Consider the following 23,083-nt stretch of genomic DNA (forward strand, 5'->3'; position numbering starts at 1 on the left):
GGCTTGAAGAAAGTGTGGGAAGGTGATTTTGGAAGGGAACTAGAAGATGCTAACTGGAATATATTATGGGACAACAGACCATTTAGATCGGTATCAGCCTCCATCCAAGAAACCTCCTTGAAAGTCCTGCACAGATGAGATCATGCACCAATCCAGCTGGGGCGCTTTTTTCCCCCCATTTTAGCCTACGTAAATATTTACATAAGGTATTACAGCAGAAAAAAAAGGAACGCAAATAGCGCCCACTACGCTATTTGCGTTCCCCTTTTTTTCACCGTAATAGCCTATGTAAATATTTACGTAAGCTAAAACAGCTAAAAATAGGGTATGCAAATAGTGGCCGCCGTAGCTGCCGCCATTTGCGTATGCGTTTTTTTTGTTTTTGTTTTTGGCTTGCCGTGACAGGCTATGTAAATACTTACGTAGCCTATCACAGCCTCCGCAGGGACGCAGGGCAGCCGCCATTCGCAAGTCAACGTGGATGGCAACAGGTATGTGCTCCGTTTTGCATGCCTTTCATGGGTTGGGGGGGAGGGAGCTTCGTTCCACCATGGATTTTGGGGGGCCGAATGCACTGGCATTCGGCCTCACCGAGGTCCGTGGTGGAATTCTCTGACATCCCTAACAATAGCTGTTTTTAAAATTCTCATGATAGTTAATGAGGCCCGAAGGCTCAGATTTCCAAACCTTGACTCCAGTCCAGTGCCAGAGACAAGGTGGTTGACTTTAAATCTGTCTGAATCAAATTGGGCCATTTTCTGAAGGCCCAAATCATCATCCAATTCAAATCTGTGGGTTGGTACACACTTCAGATTGAAAGTAGTGGGATCATCTCTCTCTCTCTCTCTCTCTCTCTCTCCCCCTCTCATGCATGCACGCATGCACACAGGAGACACACACTGTAATCATTTTATTTATTCATTTTTGGATTATGTTTACATTTGCTGGCCTTCTGCCAGTTCAGAGGATTAGAAAGACGTATGTGGGAGTAGCGATGGACGAAAGTCACTTACCTGGTCGTGCAGCTTGCTTCGTGGTGGGGGGGAGGCGCTCCGCTCCTCCCCGCCGAAATTCTGGCCAGGGGGGAGGCACCCCATCCCTCTGGCCGAAATTCTGGCCGGAGGGGAGGCGCCCCGTCCCTCCGGCCGTGAATCCTCCTGGCCGGCCGGGACACAAACGGGACATTTGCGTCCCTGCAGTCAGCCATGATAGGCTATGTAAATCCTTACGTAGCCTATCATGGCTGACTTTGGGGGGGAAAAAAAAGCTCATACTTGTGTTCCTTATTTGGGCACGTGTAGTCTACGTAAACATTTACGTAGACTACTACGTAAACATTTACGTAGACTACACGCTATTTGCGTTCCCCTTATTTTTGCCGTAGTCTATGTAAATGTTTACATAGACTACACGTGCCCAAATAAGGAACACAAATGTACATTTGTGTACACGCTTTTTTTCCCCCCCCAAAGTCAGCTGTGATAGGCTACGTAAGGATTTATGTAGCCTATCACGGTGTTTTTTGAAAATCTAGCTGTGATAGGCTACGTAAATCTTTACGTAGCCTATCACGTTTGTTGTTGTTGTGTTTTTTTTACTGGGAAATGGCGGCGGCGGCGGCAGCCGGTCAGAAGACCGGCTGCCGCCGCCGAACCACTGCCGGGAGCTGCCAGCGCCAGGGACGTTGGTGCAAGGTAAGTCCCATCCGGGGGGTCGGGGGGGTTGGCGGACCGTTTCTCCACCAATTTCGGGGGGCCGAATTGCCATTCGGCCTCCTGGAGATTCATGGAGAAATTCTCCGACATCCCTATGTCGGAGTCATCTGTGCATATGGTGTACTGAGGTCCACAGAAAGAGAGACACCAGGTAGTACAAAATAGTTCTTGAAAGTGCAGCCCTACCATTAAGGAGGATGAAGTGGCCTGCCTCAGGCAGAAGGTTGTGAGGTAACATTAAAGGAAGCAAATGGACAATTATTTGGACAATAATAATATTGTTTCTCTGTTTCAATCAATAAGAATACAGCAGCGGTGGCTTTTCTGAAACACAGAGTGCAGACTGTTTTCCCATTCATATAAGCCCAGTTTTAAGCTTTAATGTTTCACAATATTGAAATGGTGGATGAGAGGGGAGATGTGTGGGGTACACTAAAGGGGCTTAATTCAGCACTTCCAGTAAACTTCCCCTGAGCAGAGGAGCATGGACAAGGGGTGGGGAACAAGTCTCTGTCATTCACAGGGTAATAACTGGTAATACTTCACTAGCTTGGAGAATATATCATGGATTGACTTGAACAGTAAATGTTGACATACTTTATACTGAGACTTCCTTCTCATCTTGAACTTTATATGGAAGTCTATTTATATAAAAATTCCAAATCAGAGGTATGCTGAGATGTACCTGAAGTACCTTTGAAATTGTGCTTGAGAAGAACTTAACTCTCATCTTTGCGTTTTCATTCTCATGGACCCAAACACAGCCAGCATCTCTCTGCTACTATTAGGAGACATAGAGACCAACAAATTAACTTTTCCCAATTTGGCTTGTTTGCTGTTTTGAGTTGCACTCCTGAGACCAAGCCACCAGGAACACAATTGCTGATTTATGCTGGACCCCTGAGACCAAGCCTCCAGGAATACAAATCATATATTAGTATTGCTTTGCCCCATGGTAACAGGACAGCTTCATACTGCAGGGATAAGTAAATGTTTTGACAGTCTCAAAAACAAATGGAGATGATGATCTTCCTTTCAAAAAGAAAGGGGAAGAAAAGGAGAGGTGGCATGAAGGATATACAGCGATCTAAGTGTCTGCAGAAGAAATTCCATCTGGAAATAGAATTTCCAGAAAGAGAAATAGTAAGTTATTTATGTTGTTATCACTTTAGCAATACCCTGGGTGGTTTCTGACATGCTGAATACAGATACTACTAGGGATGTATGGATGTTGTTAAATTAGTTCTGTCTCTGTTTCATGGATTGTCTGGTGCCTGGTCATTAATGGATTCAGATTTTTTTAAAACACACACACATGCACAACACCAGAAGTTCATTCTACTTATGCAAATCCACATTAGAATTAAATCTGCAGAGATTACGTTAGTCAGTCTCAACAATACTGAGCTAGGTGGACCTATTATTTGACTCAGTATAAGGCAGCTTCCTATGTTCCTGTGTAAAAAACAAACGGGGATAAGCACGTACTTTTTTAGATACCTTCAAAATGTAATGGCTGCTCTCTCGCACAAAAATCTGTACCTATCCATCAGAAACTTGAGAGGCCTGATTCCCTCAGAAGGGCAACTATCCCTGCAGATCTCATTCAAGACTGCAAAGAGATGATGATGATGATTTGGGCAATTCCCTTTCTTAAAGATTCAGAATATAAAGATGTGTAGCACAAAAATCTGTGTATCAAGTTTTGGAGACATACTATCCTTATGTTTGCATGATTGCTGGTGCCCACCTTGGCTTAAATAAGCCGCAGTGAGTTGTGGTGAATGGCAGCTGCCATTGTGAATATTCAACCTGGGAAGGCCGGGTGATGCAGCTTATCATGACATGCACACTGCAGTAGGTTTCTGGGGTGGCTTGTTAACCATGGCAACAAGCCATCCTGCCTGGGACACATGTCACACTAAGCCACATTACACAACCACCACAGTTCGAATATTCACAATGGCAGATAGCACACTCTGCTATCCACCAAGGCTGAATACAAACATGGTGGGTGACAGCGATCATGCAGACTGTCTTGTGTGAAGACCCTATCTTCACGTCTGTGTCCTCTGAATCCTAAATGTTCACAAATGTTCAGTCTCAGAATCAGTATGCTTCTGAGATGCCTCACTTAGATTTGGACATCTCCCAAATCTGTCCAAATCAGCCCAATTTTGTTTGGAATTCAAGAATCGTCTGAAACAGAAGAAAATCTCTAATATATTTGGGGAAATAACAATGAATTTACAACTGTGTGTATGTGTGGCGTGCGGGCACATACACACACACACATGCAGTGATTGTGATCTGTATTCCTGTTTTCTCCAAATTGTCTTGTAGCATTTCCTGTGTGAGAACAGATGATTCTCTTGTTTTGCATATCTCACAGAAGCACCAGAATATCTATACCCTCTGCTTCAATTTTTAAATGTAGCATTTGAGGCCTGCTCTTCTGTTGAGCTGTGCTAATAACATATTCAATTAACAAAACCCTTTCAATTTAACATGTTCTGTTAAGGGCTTTCCATGTTCACTCAAACTCTAAAAATGTAGGGAACTTGCAGCTTTTAAGGACCACACCATTAAGAGACATGTTATTTATGCAATATGGATATGGGGTGATATCCTGTGCGGTTCCAGTTTTACCTCTATTAGAGCTTGATAACTGTCAGTTGCAAATGGTGGAGCTCCATCCAAGATTTGTCTGTTTGCTAGAATAGACAAGTGGGATCTGTGTATCTAAAGATATCGCTGAACATGCAGTGCAAATGTTCAGTGGCATTTTAGGGGCTAAATTTCCAAAGACTGCAGAACTACAGATTCAAATGATTGTTGCATTTTATAGGGGGGAGGGAGCCATCTATAAACTACATATCATTTTGTCCTGATGTTTCCCCAAACCATGGTTAGGAGTAGGAGAGCTTTAATCCTCTCTTCATTGGAGGGTTCACCTTTAAGTGTGTGTGTGTGTGCGAGGAAAAAGAAATAGTTTGTGTGTGGAACTAGTTTACAAGGACAATTGTATGGGGAGCAAGGAGGCTACAAATAACTTGGGATAAATCCAGCCTGAATTAGTCAAACTTTCTTCCCACTGATACCATTCAGATAAAAGCAAGTACTTCACACAGCACATAGTTAAACTATGGAATTCGCTATCACAGGATGGAGTGATGACCACCAATTTGGATGGCTTTAAAAGGGGTTTGGACAGATTCCTGGAGGAAAAGGCTATCAATGGCTACTAGTCATGATGGCTATGTGCTACCTCCAGTACCAGAGACAGTGAACCTATGTACACCAGTTGCTGGGGAACACGGGTGGGAGGGTGCTCTTGTGGTCATGCCCTTCTTGTGGGTTCCTGGTCGACAGCTGGTTGACCACTGTGTGAACAGAATGCTGGACTAGATGGGCCATTGCTCTGATTCAGCATGGCTCTTCCTATGTTCTTAAGACAGTATTATATCCCATTGCTTTCATTTGGAGTAAAGTATGACTAAGTATGTACCAACTTCATTAAATCCGAATATAGTGTAACTGAAAATTCTGAGAGCAAATCGTATGGTGGGAATATTTGGTTTCTCATTCTAGTAAATCTCACTACTCATTGGAGTCATCCCTATACTTAACAGCTTGTTACATCAGTCCTGATGCTGTAGGATTGTAAATATGGAGCCAATGACGCTTTGCATATTTCAGCCCCCTTTTCCCCAAAGCCCCAGATCTCAATGTATATGTGCATGTGTGTGTGTTGGGGGGGACTTCCTATTTTATCCACTAGTGATTGGAGGGATCACTTCCAATAGTTAAATAACAGCAGGATGCTCCAGTTTTGAATCTGTACTACAGATGATGGTATACTTCAAATAAAATAAAAAGGAAGATGAGAATTGCAATCCTACTTTAGAATCTTTTCTTCCTTTCCTTTCCTTTCCTTTCCTTTCCTCTCCTCTTAAACCTCACCAAAATTAAGTAAAAATTTCTTGCTAAATCAGGATATAGTTTTAACAATTATATTTCTGTTTTCTTCCAGAACTGGCATGTATCTTTTTAATTAATGGAAAAAATGGATAATGACACCTCTGTCTCTGAATTCCTTCTCCTTGAATTCTCAGCAAACAGAGAAATGCAGATTCTACACTTCCTTTTATTCCTGGCATTGTATCTGGTAATTGTATCAGGAAATCTTCTCATCATTGCTGCCATAGCTTTTGATTACCACCTACACACCCCCATGTACTTCTTTCTGATGAACTTAGCCATGAAAGACATCGGTTCGGTTTCAGTCATTATGCCCAAAGCCATGATCAATTCCCTCAGGAATAGCAGATACATTTCTTACTCTGGATGTGTTGCTCAGGTCCTCTTGATTGTCTTCTTTTTAGGATCTGATGTTTCCCTCCTAACAGTCATGGCCTATGATCGGTATGTTGCCATATGTAATCCATTACGGTATGAAATGGTGATGAACAGGACAGCCTGCACCCAAATGATTGCCAGTGGATGGATCAGCACTCTTCTCTATGCAATGTTACACACTGGTGGAACTTTTGCAACCCCGTTCTGCTCCAATGTTCTTGATCAGTTCTTCTGTGAAATCCCACAGTTACTTAAGCTCTCCTGCTCTGATTCCTATCAAATTGAAATTGGAGTTCTTTTGTTTAGTCTTATCATTACGTTTGGGTGCTTTATCTTCATTATTGCAACGTATGTACATATATTCAGCACTGTTCTAAAAATCCCTTCTGTTCAGGGAAGAAAAAAGGCTTTCTCAACCTGCCTACCACACCTTATTGTATTCTCCATATTTTTATTTACTGTTTCTTTTGCTTATCTCAGGCCAACTTCTCAGAGATCTTCCTATCTGGATTTGGCATTTACGATGATATATTCCATTGTTCCACCCTTAATAAACCCAGTAATATACAGCATGAGAAACAAAGAGATGAAAAATGCTCTTTCAAAACTCTTAGGTTTGAGACAGTCTTCTATGAATTCCTTCTGTAAACTGCTGTAAACTGCTGATACTGGAGATAGCTATAGCCATCATGACTAGTAGCCCTTGATACCCTTATTCTCCATGAATTTGTCCAATGCCCCTTCAAAGCCATCCAAAATAGTGGCCATCACTACATCTTGTGGCAGCAAATTCCATAGTTCAACTACATGTTGTTTGAAGAAGAACTTCCTTTTACCTGTCCTGACTCTCCCACCAATCAGCTTCATGGGATGCCTGGGTTCTAGCCGTATGAGAAAGGGAGAAAAATGTCTCCCTATCCACTTTCTCTGACCATGCATAATTTTAAACACCACTATCATACAGTGGAGGCCAGTCTGAATGCTGGGATAGAGGGCAAGTCAGCAGAGTGATAGCCAAGCGGTCATGACAGGCAGATCCAAGAGCTCATGAGAGGCGGCTCCAAGGGGGATCAGAAGATGAAAAGCAGTCTTTGATTCCTCACCCATACCACAGAAGAAGACTGAGGCACAAAACATGGGTGTGTGTGTGTGGGGACACACACACACAGAATCACACAAAAGTACTCTGTTGCATCCACATTCTCCTGTCCTAGCAATAACTCCTATTTCACAGTGTCAGGTGACTTTAAGAGGATGAATGGGAGCAGAGAGTCCACACAGCCCTAATAACCATGATAATAATTAAAACAAGATGTGATCCTCTCAGAGCCACAGAGAAAAGCAGCCTTTGGAACATTGGAACAAGTTCTGAAAGCTTCCCAACATCCATGTTTTTGTTCTGAAAGCATCCAAAAATCCATCACAAAGCATCCACCAGAGCAGACTTACTCAGAAGCAGCACAGTGCAAAAGTATTTATTTATTTCATTTCTGTACCACCCAATAGCCAAAGCTCTCCAAATTATGTATATCTTAGTTGTAAGTAAGAACTAGACTGCTCAGGAAAAAGTTTAGGCATCCCTTTGTAGGTAATGAGGATAATGACAATTATATCCCTTGGAAGGAAGCAGGAACCCTTTGCGACCTCCCCCACCCCCCACCCCCTACCCCCACACACATACCTTTCACACATACACAAAAAAACACCCCAAACCATAACATCAACGATAATGATCATAATTAAAATAATACGAGATATTCTCAGAAATGCACAGAAAAGCAGCCTCTGGAATACAGGAACAAGGTCACACCCCTGCCTCACCAATCCATGGTATACAATTGTTTCCCAACCCTGATTTTTTTTTTAAAAAAAAAAAGTACACTGAGCATGTGTAGTTTTATACTTTAAACTCATTTAAATAATCTCACAACTATGACTGCAGAAATAAAATGGATCTTGTTTCTGTTGTCATGCTGCTGACCACATGCGCTTCAGAATCAGCACCGTTTTCTTGTAGAAAATGATCATTAAGGGAGCAATCCTATCTAGATAGGTGGCCTCCTCCATACTTTCTGAAGACTGTCTATCCAAAGCTGGGCAGGAGAAGCATGTAGGGGATCTTGCCTCCGCGCTTCTCCTGCCCTGTTTTTTTGGCTAGAAAGCCGATTGTGGCTGTCTAGCCACAGGAGGATGGAGCAAGGAAGGAGGCTTCTGTACGACTCATAGGACGCGTCATACAGACAGTTACGATCTCCCCACCCCGGAACACCCCCAGCCATGCTCCTTTCCAGCCGCTCCATGCTCCTCTTGTGAGCACGGAGGACAGGGCTGTTCTGCGCTGCCTTCGAGACAGCGTGGAAGGGGCGGGGGGAGGTCTGTTCCTTGGGAACCGACCTCGGAGTGCAGGCTCCAATTTCAATTCCCAGAAAACAGCATATCCTATGGCTGTCTAGCTGCTGTCTAAGAGCCATAGGACTGCTCCCTCCAAATGTTTATTTTTTATTTTTTTAAAAAAAGTCCATTTGTATAGTTTTGTATTTTTTTTATCCTGTAATTTCTACCCATATAGCTTCTACCTTTAAAGGCAGCCTAAACAATCCATGCCAGCAGGCTGTGCTGAGGGACATGAGAGGGAGAAGCAGCAGCACCATTCCTGCTGATAGGGTGGCTGGGGAATGCTGGGAGTTGTAAAACTGATTTCTGCCTCAACGTGCCTAGGATTGCATGCTACTTATACCCCCTCATCCCTCCCTGTTCTTTTTTCCTTGTGTGTCATGCCTTTTTAGACTGTAAGTCTGCAGGCAGGAATTGCCTTCACTTGCTGTTTATTCGAGTTCAATGTTCATGTGGGTTGTAAACCTGACTTGTCCAAAGCCTTTATAGTAGGGTTGTGCAGGGATCCCCCAATCTGACTTGGAAGCCGCTTCTTGTCTTCTTGCAGGGAGTCACCATTTTTAAAATGGCAACCTCCTGGACGTTCCAGGAAGTTGCCATTTTAATTTTTTTAAAAATGGCACTCCCTGCAAGAAGTGTTGCTGCACGTTCAGGCCTCAGGAGCTGGAGGTGGCAGATAAGGCGGCCGCAGCAGTGATGGATAAGGCAGCAGTGGCAGTGAAGACAGAGAAGGCAGCTGTGGTGGAGAAGGCAGCAGAGAAGGTGGCGGTGAAGGCAGTGGAGAAGGTGGCGGTGGCGAGGAGAAGGTGGTGGCAGTGGTAGAGAAAGTAGCTCAGGTAAGGACCTGGAGATGCCAGGGGGGCTGGGCCAGGAGGGCTGAAAATCTGAAGCGCATCAAGTGCTTCGGAGAGCCCCTGACCTGTTCCAGGTCACTTTGTGCCCCCTCCGCCTCACCTCAGAAGTGGCACAACGTGACCTGAAACAGCCCGCTTCGACTCAGGGTTCACACCTCAGACCAAAGCGGTGCACAGCCCTACTTTAGAGCATGTTTGATTTGATAATCCTCCTTTTGCATTGTGTTCTTGGATGCACTATACAATGTGTAATGAGAAACAGCTACACCAGATGGGTTTTCCATCTTGGCTCTGTGTTTCCTCCTTCCTCCCAATCCACTTTTGTTTTGTGTCTGTTAGAAAGTAAGCCTGTGGACAGAGGCTGTCTTATTTCCTATCTTTGTAAGTCACCTTGGGGGACTTTTGAGCTAAAAGGCAGAATAAAATTCAATAAATAATTACATCAGTTTGCACACAATTTCAATGTGTATCTCTCACTCAAAAGTGGTTTTGAAAAAGTGACTGGCAGCGTGGAAGCCTCTGTGATAAAAATTAATGAAAATTTCTGAGTACGTGATATGGGATACTTCTGATTCTTGTTATACAATGAATCTTGTGTAAATGGAAGATTGCACTTTTCTTTTTGTTTGAATCCAGATAAATTTCTCTTAGAAAATGTTAAATTACTAGGGGTGGTGGAGAAATCCGCCACAGACTCCAATGAGTCTCCACGGAGTCCGTGGCAGAACAGTCTACCCCCCCCCCACCCTCGAAATTCTCCCTGGACAGACCCTACCTGCTGCCGGCTGGTCCGGGTCTGTCCTCTGTCATCCCTCCACTGCCCCATACTTCAGATGCAAATGGCATCCAGCGTAGTGAACTCCATTTGCATCCCTGCTCTTTGCCGTGATAGGCTACATGAATATTTACGTAGCCTATCACCAAAAAGAGCAGGGACGCAAATTGCGTCAGCTACGCCGGATGCCATTTGTGCCCGCAGCCCGGCAGCGGACAGAAGTCCAGCTGCAGATGGGCCTGGCTGGCGGCTCTGTGGTCTTGCCGCAGAGCGGAGCCAGCCAGGGAGGATTCTGCGGGGAGGGACGGATCACCTCCCTCCACCCGGCGGATACCCAAACCAGAACGGGGTGAGTATTTCGTACACCCCTATAAATTACTGTCCTTATACAGTATTTGCCTGACTTGAAACAGAAAGTCATGGTTCCAGGCGGGGGAGACATTAAGTGAGTTTTGAAATGCCAGTGCCCTGCAGCATTTTCCCATCCCCACAGCCAAGTCGATTCGTTTCCTAATTCTGTTTTTTTCCTGTTAACTTCCCTTTCTCCCTCAGTCTGTAACCACTCTTCCTGAAATTTTCAAGTTATGTTGACTATACATTTCTTTCTGTCCCACGCAATTTTTAGGAAGACTGGTGAAACCCTTTCAATTTTATTAAGGTTAGAATAACCCACCCCCTGATTTTCATTTAACATGGTGGAATCTTTTTTTTTTTTTTTTTGACTAATCAACTTATCTATTGGAAGCACAACTGTGGAAGTTGAGTATGGAAGTCTACTTATATAAAAATGGCAAAACAGAGATATGCTGAGATGTACCTGAAATACCTTTGACATTGTGTTTGAGAAGAACTTAACTCTCATCTTTGCATTTTCATTCTCATGTATCCAAACAGAGCCATCATCTCTCTCCTAATGTCAGCAGACATACAGACCAAAAAGTTAGCTTTTCTCTATTTGCCTTGCTTGCTCTTTTGTGTTGCACTCTCCTGAGACCAAGCCACCAGGAACACAATTGCTGATTTATGTTGGACTTCTGAGACCAAACCTCCAGGAATGCAAATCTTGTATTAGTAATAGTCTGTCCCATGGTAACAGCTTCATATTGCAGGGGTAGTTAAATCTTTTGATAGTCTCAAAAACAAAGGGAGAGGATGATCCTTCTTTCAAAAAGAAAGGGGAAGAAAAGGAGATGTGGCATGAAGGATATACAGTGATCTAAGTGTCTGCAGAAGAAATTGCATCTGGAAATAGAATTTCCATAAAGAGAACTAGTAAATTATTTATGTTGTTATCACTTTAGCGATACCCTGGGTGGTTTCTGATATGCTCAATACAGATACTACTAGGGGCTTTAGTCGTTCATTTTAGTGGTTTCTGACATGCTGAATGTATGGATGTTGTTAAATCAGTTCCATCTCTATTTTGTGGATTGTCAGGTGTTTGGTCATTAACAGGGATGGGCCAATGGTCAGACTCTGTATAAGGCAGCTTCCTATGTCCCTATGTAAGGAACAAACAGGGATAAGCACATCCTTTTTAGATACCTTCAAAATGTAATGGCTGTTCTTGTATAAAATTCTGTGCCTATCTATCAGAAACTTGACAGTCCTGATCCCCTCGGAAGGGCAGCTATCCCTGCAGATCTCATTCAATACTGCCAAGAAGTGGTGGGTGGGGGAAGGTTTGTGCAAATTTGTTTTTTAAAAAATCAAAATATAAAGATGATAGCACAGAATTTGGTGTATCAATTTTTGGAGACATTCTATCCTTGAGTTCTCATTATCACTGGTGCCCAACTTGGCTTAAATAAGCAACAGTGGGATGTGGTGAATGGCAGCTGCCATTGGGAATATTCAAGCTGAGTTGGTTGGATGCTGGAGCTTATTATGCCATGCAAACTGTAGTAGGATTCTAGGGTGGCTCATTAACCATGGCAACAAGCCACCCTGCCTGGGTTTGCATGTCACATTAAGCCCCGACACCCACCCACCACAGTCTGAATATTCAGAATGGCAGCTAGAACACTGAGCTACCCACCAAAGATGAATTCAGCCATGGTGGGTCACGGCAATCATGCAGACTGGCCCTGTTTTCATGTCTGTGTCCTCAAATGTTCACAAGTGTGCAGACTCAGAATCAGTGTGCTTCTGAGATGCCTCACTTAGGTGTGGACATCTCCAGAATCTGTCCAAGGCAGCCCAGTTTGGTTTGGAAGTCAAGATTCATCTGAAACAGGAGCACACCTCTCATATATTTGGGGACATAACACTGAAATTCCACATGTTTGCATGTGTGAGCGTGCATGCACGCACACACACAAATGCAGTAATAATGATCTGTATTCTTCTCTTCTCCAAATTGTCTTATAGCAACTCCTGTGTGAGAACCAAAGATTCTCTTGTGTTGCATATCTCATGGAAGCATCAGAAACTCTATACCGTTTGCTGCAATTTTTAAATGTCGAGTTTGATGCCTGCTCTTCTGCTGAGCTGTGTTAATAGCATACTCATTTAACAAGAACTTTTCAGTTTAACATCTTCTGTTAAGGGCTTTCCATGTTCATTCAAATTCCAAAGATGTAGGGAAATTGCAGCTTTTAAGGACCACACCATTAAGAGACATGTTATTTAGGCAACATGGATGTGGGGTGATATCCTCTGCTGCTCCAGTTTCACCACTAACTTATAGCTAGATAACTGTAATTGGCATAGCTAAGTCCCAGTATAGCTAAGTCTCAGTTTTGTCTGTTTGCTAGAATAGACAAGTGGGATCTACGTAACTGATGCTATCATGCAACAGTGTGCAAAAGTTCAATGGCATTTCAGGGGCTAATTCTTCAAAGATTTCAGAACTGTTGACTCATATGCATGTTGCATGTATAGGGGGGAAGGAGCCAACAATAAATTGCATATTTTTTTCACCCCATGTTTCCCCAAACCCTAGTTAGGAGTAGGAGAGCTTTAATCCTCTACTCATTAGAGTGTTCACTTTTAAGGAGGGAGGAGTTTCAGTAAAATAAATTGTTTGTGTGTGGAACTAGTTCAGAAAGACCATTGTTCGGGGAACAAGGAGGCTATGAAGAACTTGGAATGAATCCAGAGTGAATTAGTCAAACTTTCTTCCCACTGATACCATTCAGATAAAAGAAAGTACTTCTTCATACAGCACGTAGTTAAACTATGGAATTCGCTACCACAGGATGTAGTGATGGCCACCAATTTGGATGGCTTTAAATGCAGGTTGGACAAATTCCTGGAGGAAAAGGCTATCAATGCTTACTAGTCTTGATGGCTATGTGCTACCTCCAGTATCAGAGACAGTGAACCTATGTACAACAGTTGCTGGAGAACATGGGTAGGAGGGTGCTCTTGTGGTCATGCCCTGCTTGTGGGTTCCATACTTGGAGTAAAGTATGACTAAGTATGGATCAATCTCATTAAATCCGAATATACTGTAACTGAAAATGCTGTGAGCAAATGGTATGGCAGGAATATTTGGTTGCTGTGTCTAGTACCCCTCACTACACCTTGGAGTCATCCCTATACATAACAGCTAGTTACTTCAATCCTGATGCTGTAGTATTGTAAATATAGAGCCAACAGCCATTTGTATATTTCAACCCCATCTTTCCATAGGCCCCAGAACTCCTATGTGTCTCTGTGTGTGTGTCAGGGGATCTCCTATGGTTTATCGACTAGTCATTGGAGGGCTCACTTCCAATAGTTAATTAACAGCAAGATGCTCCCGTTTTGAATCTGTACTGAAGAGAATTATATTTTTTTAAAAAAAAATGGAGATTAGAATTGCAATGTCTCCATCTATCTATCTATCTATCTATCTATCTATCATCTATCTATCTATCATCTATCTATCTATCATTTCATTTCTATACTGCCCAATAATGAAAGCTCTTGGGGGGGGGGGGCTGAAAAAATAAATATTATAATCTTTTAAAATCTTTCTGGCTTTGATTTCCTTTCCTCTGAAACCTCACTAAAATTAAATAAAAAATTGTATCCAGATCAGGATATAATCTTAACATTTATCACCATTGACCTCTCTGCCATGACCTTCCTGTCTTGGGTGTCTTCACAGTTTAGCTCATGACATCTTCACGGTTTAGCTCATGACGTCATTGAGGTGTTCAAGCTCCAGCACCATGACAAGGTAACGATCTCCTTTGCTGAAGTTATTTAAGCTTGCCTGCTCTGATTCATATCAAATTGAAATTGGAGTTCTTTTGTTTTAGTCTTATCATTACATTTGGGTGCTTTATCTTCATCATTGCAACTTATGTACATATCTTCAGTGCTGTTCTGAAAATCCCTTCTGTTCAGGGAAGGAAAAGGGCCTTCTCAACCTGCCTACCCCACTTATTGTGTTCTCCGTATGTTTATTTACCATAACTTTTGCTTATCTCAGTCTCAAGCCAACCTCTAACAGATCCACACATCTCGATTTGGCATTTACCATGATATATTCCATTGTTCCACCCATAATAAACCCAGTAATCTATAGCATGAGTAACAAAGAGACGAAAAATGCTCTTTCAAAACTCTTAGGGTTGAGACAGTCTTCTATGAATTCCTCCTCCAGTCCTGTTTCGTGAAGATAAATTATCTCTCTGTGTATATAAATAGGCATGGGATTCCCCCCCCCCCACACACACACACACTCATACAAGCTTTCACCATTAGAATCCTAAAAATGTCACTGTTTATAAAAATCTTACCTGAACATCTAATAATGTGAAACCTGGGATCCATGTTCTCCCTGATAGGAAATAGAATTCTGCAAAAAATGAATATCATCTAATACAAATTGCCACAGTTAAAGCAAGATAAATGTGCTGAATTTTGGCACATTTACACTTTGTATTCAAATTTGCTGAACGCCATAAATATGTTTTTAAACTTTTCATGCAAATAACTGATGAAGCTTATGAGGATGAGGATGTCATGCCTGAAAGGTATATAATTGATTAAGAAAGGGAGGGAAGGAAAAGAAGAAGAATAAAATGCATGCTGCTGGAATCCTTTGCAGGCTTACTCAGAAGATGGCCTCTCTGAATAATGGAAGACATATCTATTCACTTGCACACAGATACCCAGCTAATAATGTTTGTATCTCTTTCAGCATCATATTATAAGCTGTAAACACTGTAGGGCTATTGTGTCAATATTGTGGCAATTGCATTGTCTTAAGAGTAACCACAAACAACAAGGGGTTTTCTTCCCACCCGGCCTCCAGGAAGGAAGTGGCCCTTCCATGAATATGAACTCTCCATTCAGCAGAGTTGCATTCATGTTACCACTGACTCTTACAAGTAGGGCACAATACTGACACAATAGCCCTACAGTGTTTACAGCTTATAATATGATGCTGAAACAGATACAAACATGGTGGAATCCTTTAAAAAAAATAATAATCAACTTATCTATTGGAGGCACAACTGTGTCTCCAATAATATAGAAGTCTAGTTATATAAAAATGGCAAAATAGAGATATGCTGAGATGTACCTGAAATACCTTTGAAATTGTGTTTGGGAAGAACTTAACTCTCATCTTTGCATTTTCATTCTCATGTACCCAAACACGGCCAGTATCTCAATCCTACTATTAGCAGACATAAAGACCAAAAAGTTAACTATTCTCTATTTGCCTTGTTTGCTGTTTTGTGTTGCACTCCTGAGACCAAGCCACCAGGAACACAATTTATGATTTATCTTGGACTGCTGAGGCCAAGCCCCCAGGAATACAAACCTTATATTAGTAATGCTTTGCCCCATGGTAACAGTTTCATGCTGCAGGGGTAGTTAAATCTTTTGATAGTCTCAAAAACAAGGGGAGGGGATGGTCTTTGTTTCCAAAAGAAAGGGGAGAAAAGGAGAACTGGCTTGGAGAATTATCAGTGATCTAAGTGTCTGGAGAAGAAATTGCATCTGGAAATAGAATTTCCATAAGGAGAAATAGTAAGTTATTTACTGTATGTTGTTATCACTTTAGTGATTACCTGGGTATTTTCTGTATGCTGAATGATACTACTAGGGATATGGATGCTGTTAAATCAGTCCTGTCTCTATTTCATGGATTGTCAGGTGTCTGGTCATTAATCAATCAGGTTTTTGTTTTGTTTAAGAAACCAGAATTTCATTCTACTTGCGCTAATCTGCATTAGAGCTAATCCTGCAGAGCGGCTGCTAGTCAGTCTCAACAATACTGAGCTAGATGTACCAATGGTCTGACTCAGTATAAGGCAGCTCCCTATGTTCCTTTGTAAGGAACAAAGGGGGATAAACACATCCTTTTTTAGATACCTTCGAATTGTGATGGCTGGTTTTGTACAAAAGTCTGTGCCTATCCATCAGAAACTTGACAGTCCTGATCCCCTCAGAACGGCAACTATCCCTGCAGATCTCATTCAGTTCTGCAAAGAAATGGGGCAGAGGGAGGGTTTGGGTAATACTGTTTTGTTTTTGTTTTTTAAATATCAAAATATAAAGATGTGTAGCTCAGAAATTGGTGTATCAATTTTTGGAGACATTCTATCCTTAAGTCCGCATGATTGCTGGTGCCCAACATGGCTTAAATAAGCAACAGTGGGATGAGATGAAGGCAGCCGCCATTGTGAATATTCACGCTGGGGAAGCTGGGCGATTTGGGGAAATAACACTTAATTTACACACGAGTGTATGTCTGCGCATACGTGCGTGCACACGCACGTGCATGCACTCACACAAATGCAGTTATAACAATCTATGTTCTTCTCTTCTCCAAATTGTCTTGTAGCAATTCCTGTGTGAGAAAAGATGATTCTCTTGTGTTTCATATCTCATGGAAGCATTAGAAACTCTATACCCTTTCCTGCAATTTTGTAATGTAGTGTTTGAGGCCTACTCTTCTGTTCAGCTGTGTTAATAACATATTCACCTAACAAAAACCTTTCCGTATAACATGTTCTGTTAAGGGCTTTCCATGTTCACTCAAACTCTAAAAACGTAGGGAACTTGCAGCTCTTAAGGACCACACCATTGGGCATCATGGATATAGGGTGATATCCTGTGCTCCTCCAGTTTCATCATTACCTTATAGCTAGATAACTGTCATTGGCAAACAGTGTAGCTAAGTCCCAGTTTTTGTCTGTTTGCTAGAACAGACAAGTGGGCTCTATGTACTGAAGCTATCATGACATGCAACATTGTGTGCAACAGTTCAGTGGCATTTCAGGGGCTATATTTTCAAAGATTTCAGAACTGCAGATTCAAATACATGTTGCATGTATAGGGGGGAAGGAGCCATCAATATAAATTGCATATTTTTTCACCCCATGTTTCCCCAAACCCAAGTTCAGAGTAGGAGAACTTTTATCCTCTGCTCATTGGAGTTTTCACTTTTAAGGAGGGAGGGATTCAGGTAAAAGAGAAAGTTTGGGTGTGGAACTATTTCACAAAGACCATTGTTAGGGGAGCTAGGAGGCAGGCTACTAATAACTTGGGATGAACCCAAATTGAATTAGCCAAACTTTCTTCCCACTGATACCATTCAAGATTGATCTGGAGTTAGGAGTGAGCATTGAAGTGGCCAATTTTGCAGATGACACCAAAATATTTAGGGTAACAAAAAGAAAAAGGGATTGTGAAGAGCTTCAAAAGGATCTCTCCAAACTGGGAGAATGGGCACCTAAAAGGCAAATGCTGTTCAAAGTAAGCAAGTGTAAAGTGATGCACGTTGGGGCGAAAAATCCCAGCTTCAAGTACAGCCTGATGGGATCTGAGCTAGTGATGATGACCAGGAAAGTGATCTTGGGGTTGTGGTCAATGAAGTTGTCAACCCAGTGTGCGGCTGCTGTAAAAAACGCAGACTCCATGTTAGGCATAATTAGAAAAGGAACTGAAAACAAAACTGCCAATGTCATGCTGCCCCTATACAAATCTATGGTGCGACCGCACCTGGAATACTGTGTACAGTTCTGGTCAGCACACCTGAAAAAAGATATTGTAGTGATGGAAAAAGTGCAGAAAAGGGCAACTAAAATGATCAAGGGGCTGGAATATCTCCTGTAAGAGAGAAGGTTACAGCAGTTGGGATTGTTTAGCTTGGAAAAAGGAGGGTAAGGGGAGACATGAATGAAGTCTACAAAACTAGGCATGGTGTGGAGAATGTGGATAGGGATACATTTTTCTCCCTCTCTCAAAATACTAGAACCCAGGGTCATCCTATGAAGCTGATTGGTGGGAGATTCAGGACAGATAAAAGGAAGTGCTTCTTCACACAGCGCATAGTTAAACTATGTAATTCGCTACGACAGGATGTAGTGATGGCACCAATTTGGATGGCTTGAAATGGGGGTTGGACAAATTCCTGGAGGAAAAGGCTATCAATGGCTACTAGTCTTGATGGCTATGTGCTACCTCCAGTACCAGAGGCTATGAACCTATGTACACCAGTTGCCGGGGAAGATGGGTGGGAGGGTGCTGTTGTGCTCATGAAGTGCTTGTGGGTTCCTGATTGACAGCTGGTTGGCCACTGTGTGAATAGTATGCTGGACAAGATGGACCCTTGGTCTGATCCAGCATGGCTCTCCTTATGTTCTTAAGACACTATTATCTCCCATTTCTTTCAATCAGAGTAAAGTATGACTAAGTACAGATCAATCCCATTAAATCCGAATATAGTGTAACTGAAAATTCTGAGAGCAAATGGTATGGCAGGAATATTTGGTTGCTGTGTGTAGTACCCCTCACTACCCTTTGGAGTCATCCCTATACTTCTATCTTGATGCTGTGGCATTGTAAATATGGAGCCAATGACCTTCTGCATATTTCAGCCCTATCTTTCCCTGATCCCAAGTCTCGTATGAGTGTGGGGGTGGCGTGGGTTTCGGGGTGGAGCGGAATCTCCTATGGTTTATCCACTAGTCATCAGAGGGTTCACTTCTAATAATTAATTAACAGCAGGATGCTCCAGTTTTGAATCTGTACTACAAAGAATGATATATTTAAATATAATAAAAAGGGAGAACAGGATTGCAAACCTTCTTTACAATATTTTGTAGGTTTCCTTCCTTCCTTCCTTCCTTCCTTCCTTCCTTCCTTCCTTCCTTCCTCCTTTGCTTTGCTTTGCTTTGCTTTGCTTTGCTTTGCTTTGCTTTGCTTTCCTTTCCAGCAACATGAAATAAATGTTTTTAGCTAGAGCAGGATAGAATTGTAACATTTCTCTTTCTCTTTTCTTCCAGAACTGGCATGCATGACAAAAATGGTAAACAAATCCTCTGTCTCTGAGTTTCTACTCCTTGAATTGTCAGCAGCCCAGGAACAGCAGATTCTGTACTTCCTTTTATTCCTGGCATTGTACCTGCTAACTCTGTCAGGGAATCTTCTCATCATCGCTGCCATAGCTTTTGATCACCACCTACACACCCCCATGTACTTCTTTCTGATGAACTTGGCCATGCAGGACATCGGTTCGGTTTCAGTCATTATGCCCAAAGCCATGATCAATTCCCTCAGGAATAGCAGACACATTTCTTACTCTGGATGTGTCGCTCAGGTCCTCTTGGTTGTCTTCTTTTTAGCATCTGATGTTGCCCTCCTAACAGTCATGGCCTATGATCGGTATGTTGCCATTTGCAATCCATTGCAATATGAGATGGTGATGAACAGGACAGCCTGCACCCAAATGATTGCCAGTGGATGGATCAGCAGTTTTCTCTATGCAATGTTACACACTGGTGGAACTTTTGCAAGCCCTTTCTGCTCCAATGTTGTTAATCAGTTCTTCTGTGAAATCCCACATTTACTTAAGCTTGCCTGCTCTGATTCATATCAAATTGAAATTGGAGCTGTTCTGTTTAGTCTTATAATTGCGTTAGGCTGCTTTATGTTCATCATTGCAACTTACGTATATATCTTCAGTGCTGTTCAGAGAATCCCTTCTGTTCAGGGAAGGAGAAAGGCCTTCTCAACCTGCCTACCACACCTTATTGTGTTCTCCATATTTTTATCTACAATAACTTTTGCTTATCTCAGGCCAACCTCTGAAAGATCCTCACATCTGGATTTCTCATTTACCATGATATATTCCATTGTTCCACCCATAATAAACCCAGTAATCTACAGCATGAGAAACAAAGAGATGAAAAATGCTCTTTCAAAACTCTTAGAGTTGAGACAGTCTTCTATGAATTCCTTCTTGAGTCCTGTTCTGTGAAGATAAATTATCTCTCTGTGTATATATAAACAGGCATGGGATTCCCCCCCCCCCTACACACACACACACACACACTCATACAGGATTTCACCATTAGAATCCTAAAAACTTGATTGCTTATAAAAAATCTTATCTGTACATCTAATAATGTGAAACCTGGTATCCATGTTCTCCCTGACAGGAAATACAATTCTGCAAAAAAATGAATATCATCCCATAAAAATGGTCACATTTAGGGCAGGTTAAATGTGCTGAACATTGGCACATTTACTCTTTTTATTTCAATTTACTGCACACCATATATATGTTTTTAAAATTTTTGTGAAACTGACTTAATTGATTAAGAAAGGGAGGGAAGCAAAAGTAGTAGTAGTAGTAGTAGAAGAAGAAGAAGAAGAAGAAGAAGAAGAGGTATGTTGCTGGAATCCTTTGCAGGCTTACTCAGAAGGTAGCCTTTCTGAATAATGGAAGAAACATCTTTTCACTTGCACACAGATACTCAGCTAATAACGAGTGTATCTCGTTCAGTATAATTTTGTAAGCTTTAAATACTGTAGGGCTATTGTGTCAGTATTGTGCCCTACTTGTAAGTTGGGTTGTGTGAACTCACCCGAGCCCTCCCCGCAACCCAGTTGCCGGACCCCTCCCCACTGCTGGACCTGGGTTGTGCTGGGATGCGAGCTGGATGGCCATGCACAGTCACAGGAGCCCAACAAGTTCTGCTGTGAGCAACTGCGCTCCTTTAAGCTGAGCACCGGCAGAAATGGAAGCAGTTGCTCTCGGCAGGAGGATGGGAAAGCTTCCCATCCTGCCATCACCACTTGCAAAAGGAGCAGGGGCCGCCATGCTTGCCCGACTCGGCATGCGCCCAGTCGGGTAAGAGCAGGAGCTCATGGACTGGCGTCTGGAAGGCCAAACTGGTGGGAACCCGCCAAGTTCAACCCCCAGATGGATGCTCATGAAAACCCCATTTGTAAGAGTCAGTTGTAAAATGAATGCAACTCTGGTGAATGAAAGGTCCATATTCATAGGAGGGGCCATCTGCCTCCTGAAGGAACTGTGGGAATAAGTAACCACTGTTGTTGCTGTTACTCTTAAAATGGTTGTATTTAAGGGGCTCTAGGCCTCCACTGTGTTTTACACTGAAATAAATATGTTAAGTAAATTCTTTTGACACTGGACATGTTTCCATGTTATCAGCTTCACTTTGTCTTCAACTTTGTTGTGATATTTACCCAATCACATCTTTTCCTTTTCCTGTTTCCACAGTACTTAAAGACCCGGCTTACCATTGCTGTAGCCTGTGGCTAGGGATGTATGAAACCCCACTTACCTGGCTCTGCTGGGGTCCACAGGTGGGGGGAGGTGATCCGTTCCTCCCCCTGGAATCCTGCCCAGCTGGCTCTGCTCCGTGGCCAGTCCGTGGAGCCGCTGGCCGGTAGGGATGTACAAAAGTCACTTACCAATTAACAAAATTGATTCGAGGTGGGGGGGAGGCGCTCCGTCCCTCCCCCCAAATTCTGGCCGGAGGGGGAGGCGCTCCGTTCCTCCCCCACGAATCCTGGCCGGCCTGGTCCGCAAATGGCAGCGGCCGTAGCTGCTGCCGTTTGCATCCCTGCAGTCATCCATGATAGGCTACATAAATGTTTACGTGGCCTATCACGGCTTATTTAAAAGAAAAAAAAAACGCACGTACGCAAATGGCGGCCGCCATTTGCATTCCTTATTTTGACATGTCTTAGTCTACGTAAACATTTACGTAGACTAAGACGGTGAAAATAAGGGGAACGCAAATAGCGTACACACTACGCTACTTCCTTTCCCCTTATTTTCGCCGTCTTAGTCTACAAAAATGTTTACGTAGACTAAGACATGCCAAAATAAGGAACGCAAATGGCAGCGCCCATGGGCGCCTCCATTTGCGTACGCACGTTTTATTTTCTTTTAAATCAGCTGTGATAGGCTACGTAAACATTTACGTAGCCTATCACGGCATTTTTTAAAAATCTAGCTGTGATAGGCTACGTAAATCTTTACATAGCCTATCACGTTTTGTTTTGTTTTTTACTTGGAAATGGCGGCGGCGGCAGCTGGTCGGAAGACCGGCCACTGCAGCCGCCACCACTGAACTAGGGATGGCGGAGAATTTCTCCCCGAAACTTCAGGGGGGCGAGCGCCAACGTGTTCGGCCCCCCAAACAAGTTTCGGGGAGAAATCCTCCACCCCCCACACACCCCCCACACACCCCCGGGACGGGACTTACCTTCCCTGAATGTCCCTCCCGGTGGCGGGTCCAGCTGGTGGTTCGTCGGGTGTTTGAGCGGGGCGGGAGTGGCAGCCGGTCTTTCGACCGGCTGCCTCCGCCGCCATTGCAATAAAAGAAAAAAAAAAGTCCCCTGATAGGCTACGTGATGATTCACGTAGCCTATCACGGCTAGATTTGCAAAGTCAGCCGTGATAGGCTACGTCAATCGTCACATAGCCTATCACGGGTGACTTTAAAAAAAAAAAAAAGTGTGTACAGATAATGGCGGCCCCCATAGGGAGCCGCCATTCCCGTTCCTTATTTAGTCGCTGTAGTCTACATAAATGTTTATGTAGACTATGGCAAAAATAAGGGCAATGCTATTTTGCGTTGCCCTTATTTTCGCCGTAGTCTACGTAAACATTTACGTAGACTAGAGCAACTAAATAAGGAATGCGAATGGCGGCTCCCTATGGGGGCCACCATTCGCGTACGCGCTTTTTTTTTTTTTAAAGTCACCCGTGATAGGCT

The 23,083-nt window shown here is 42.9% G+C and overlaps 2 protein-coding genes across 2 annotated transcripts; both read left to right on the forward strand.

The window, feature by feature from the left end:
• The first annotated feature begins 5,763 nt into the window (after positions 1 to 5,763).
• Positions 5,764 to 6,732, forward strand: LOC146341552 (olfactory receptor 14A16-like). The gene has a single exon (XM_084807533.1). The coding sequence runs from the start codon at positions 5,773 to 5,775 to the stop codon at positions 6,730 to 6,732; it is 960 nt and encodes a 319-aa protein (XP_084663659.1). The 5' UTR covers positions 5,764 to 5,772.
• A 12,621-nt stretch (positions 6,733 to 19,353) lies between these two features.
• On the forward strand, positions 19,354 to 20,348 carry LOC146341553 (olfactory receptor 14A16-like). The gene has a single exon (XM_084808373.1). It carries the CDS (start codon positions 19,354 to 19,356, stop codon positions 20,305 to 20,307), a length of 954 nt encoding a protein of 317 aa, XP_084664499.1. The 3' UTR covers positions 20,308 to 20,348.
• Positions 20,349 to 23,083: the final 2,735 nt, after the last annotated feature.

The sequence above is a fragment of the Heloderma suspectum genome, chromosome 6 (assembly GCF_057233095.1).
Source record: "Heloderma suspectum isolate Gila_16-S chromosome 6, 16-S_ref, whole genome shotgun sequence".
Classification (NCBI taxonomy): Eukaryota; Metazoa; Chordata; class Lepidosauria; order Squamata; family Helodermatidae; genus Heloderma; species Heloderma suspectum.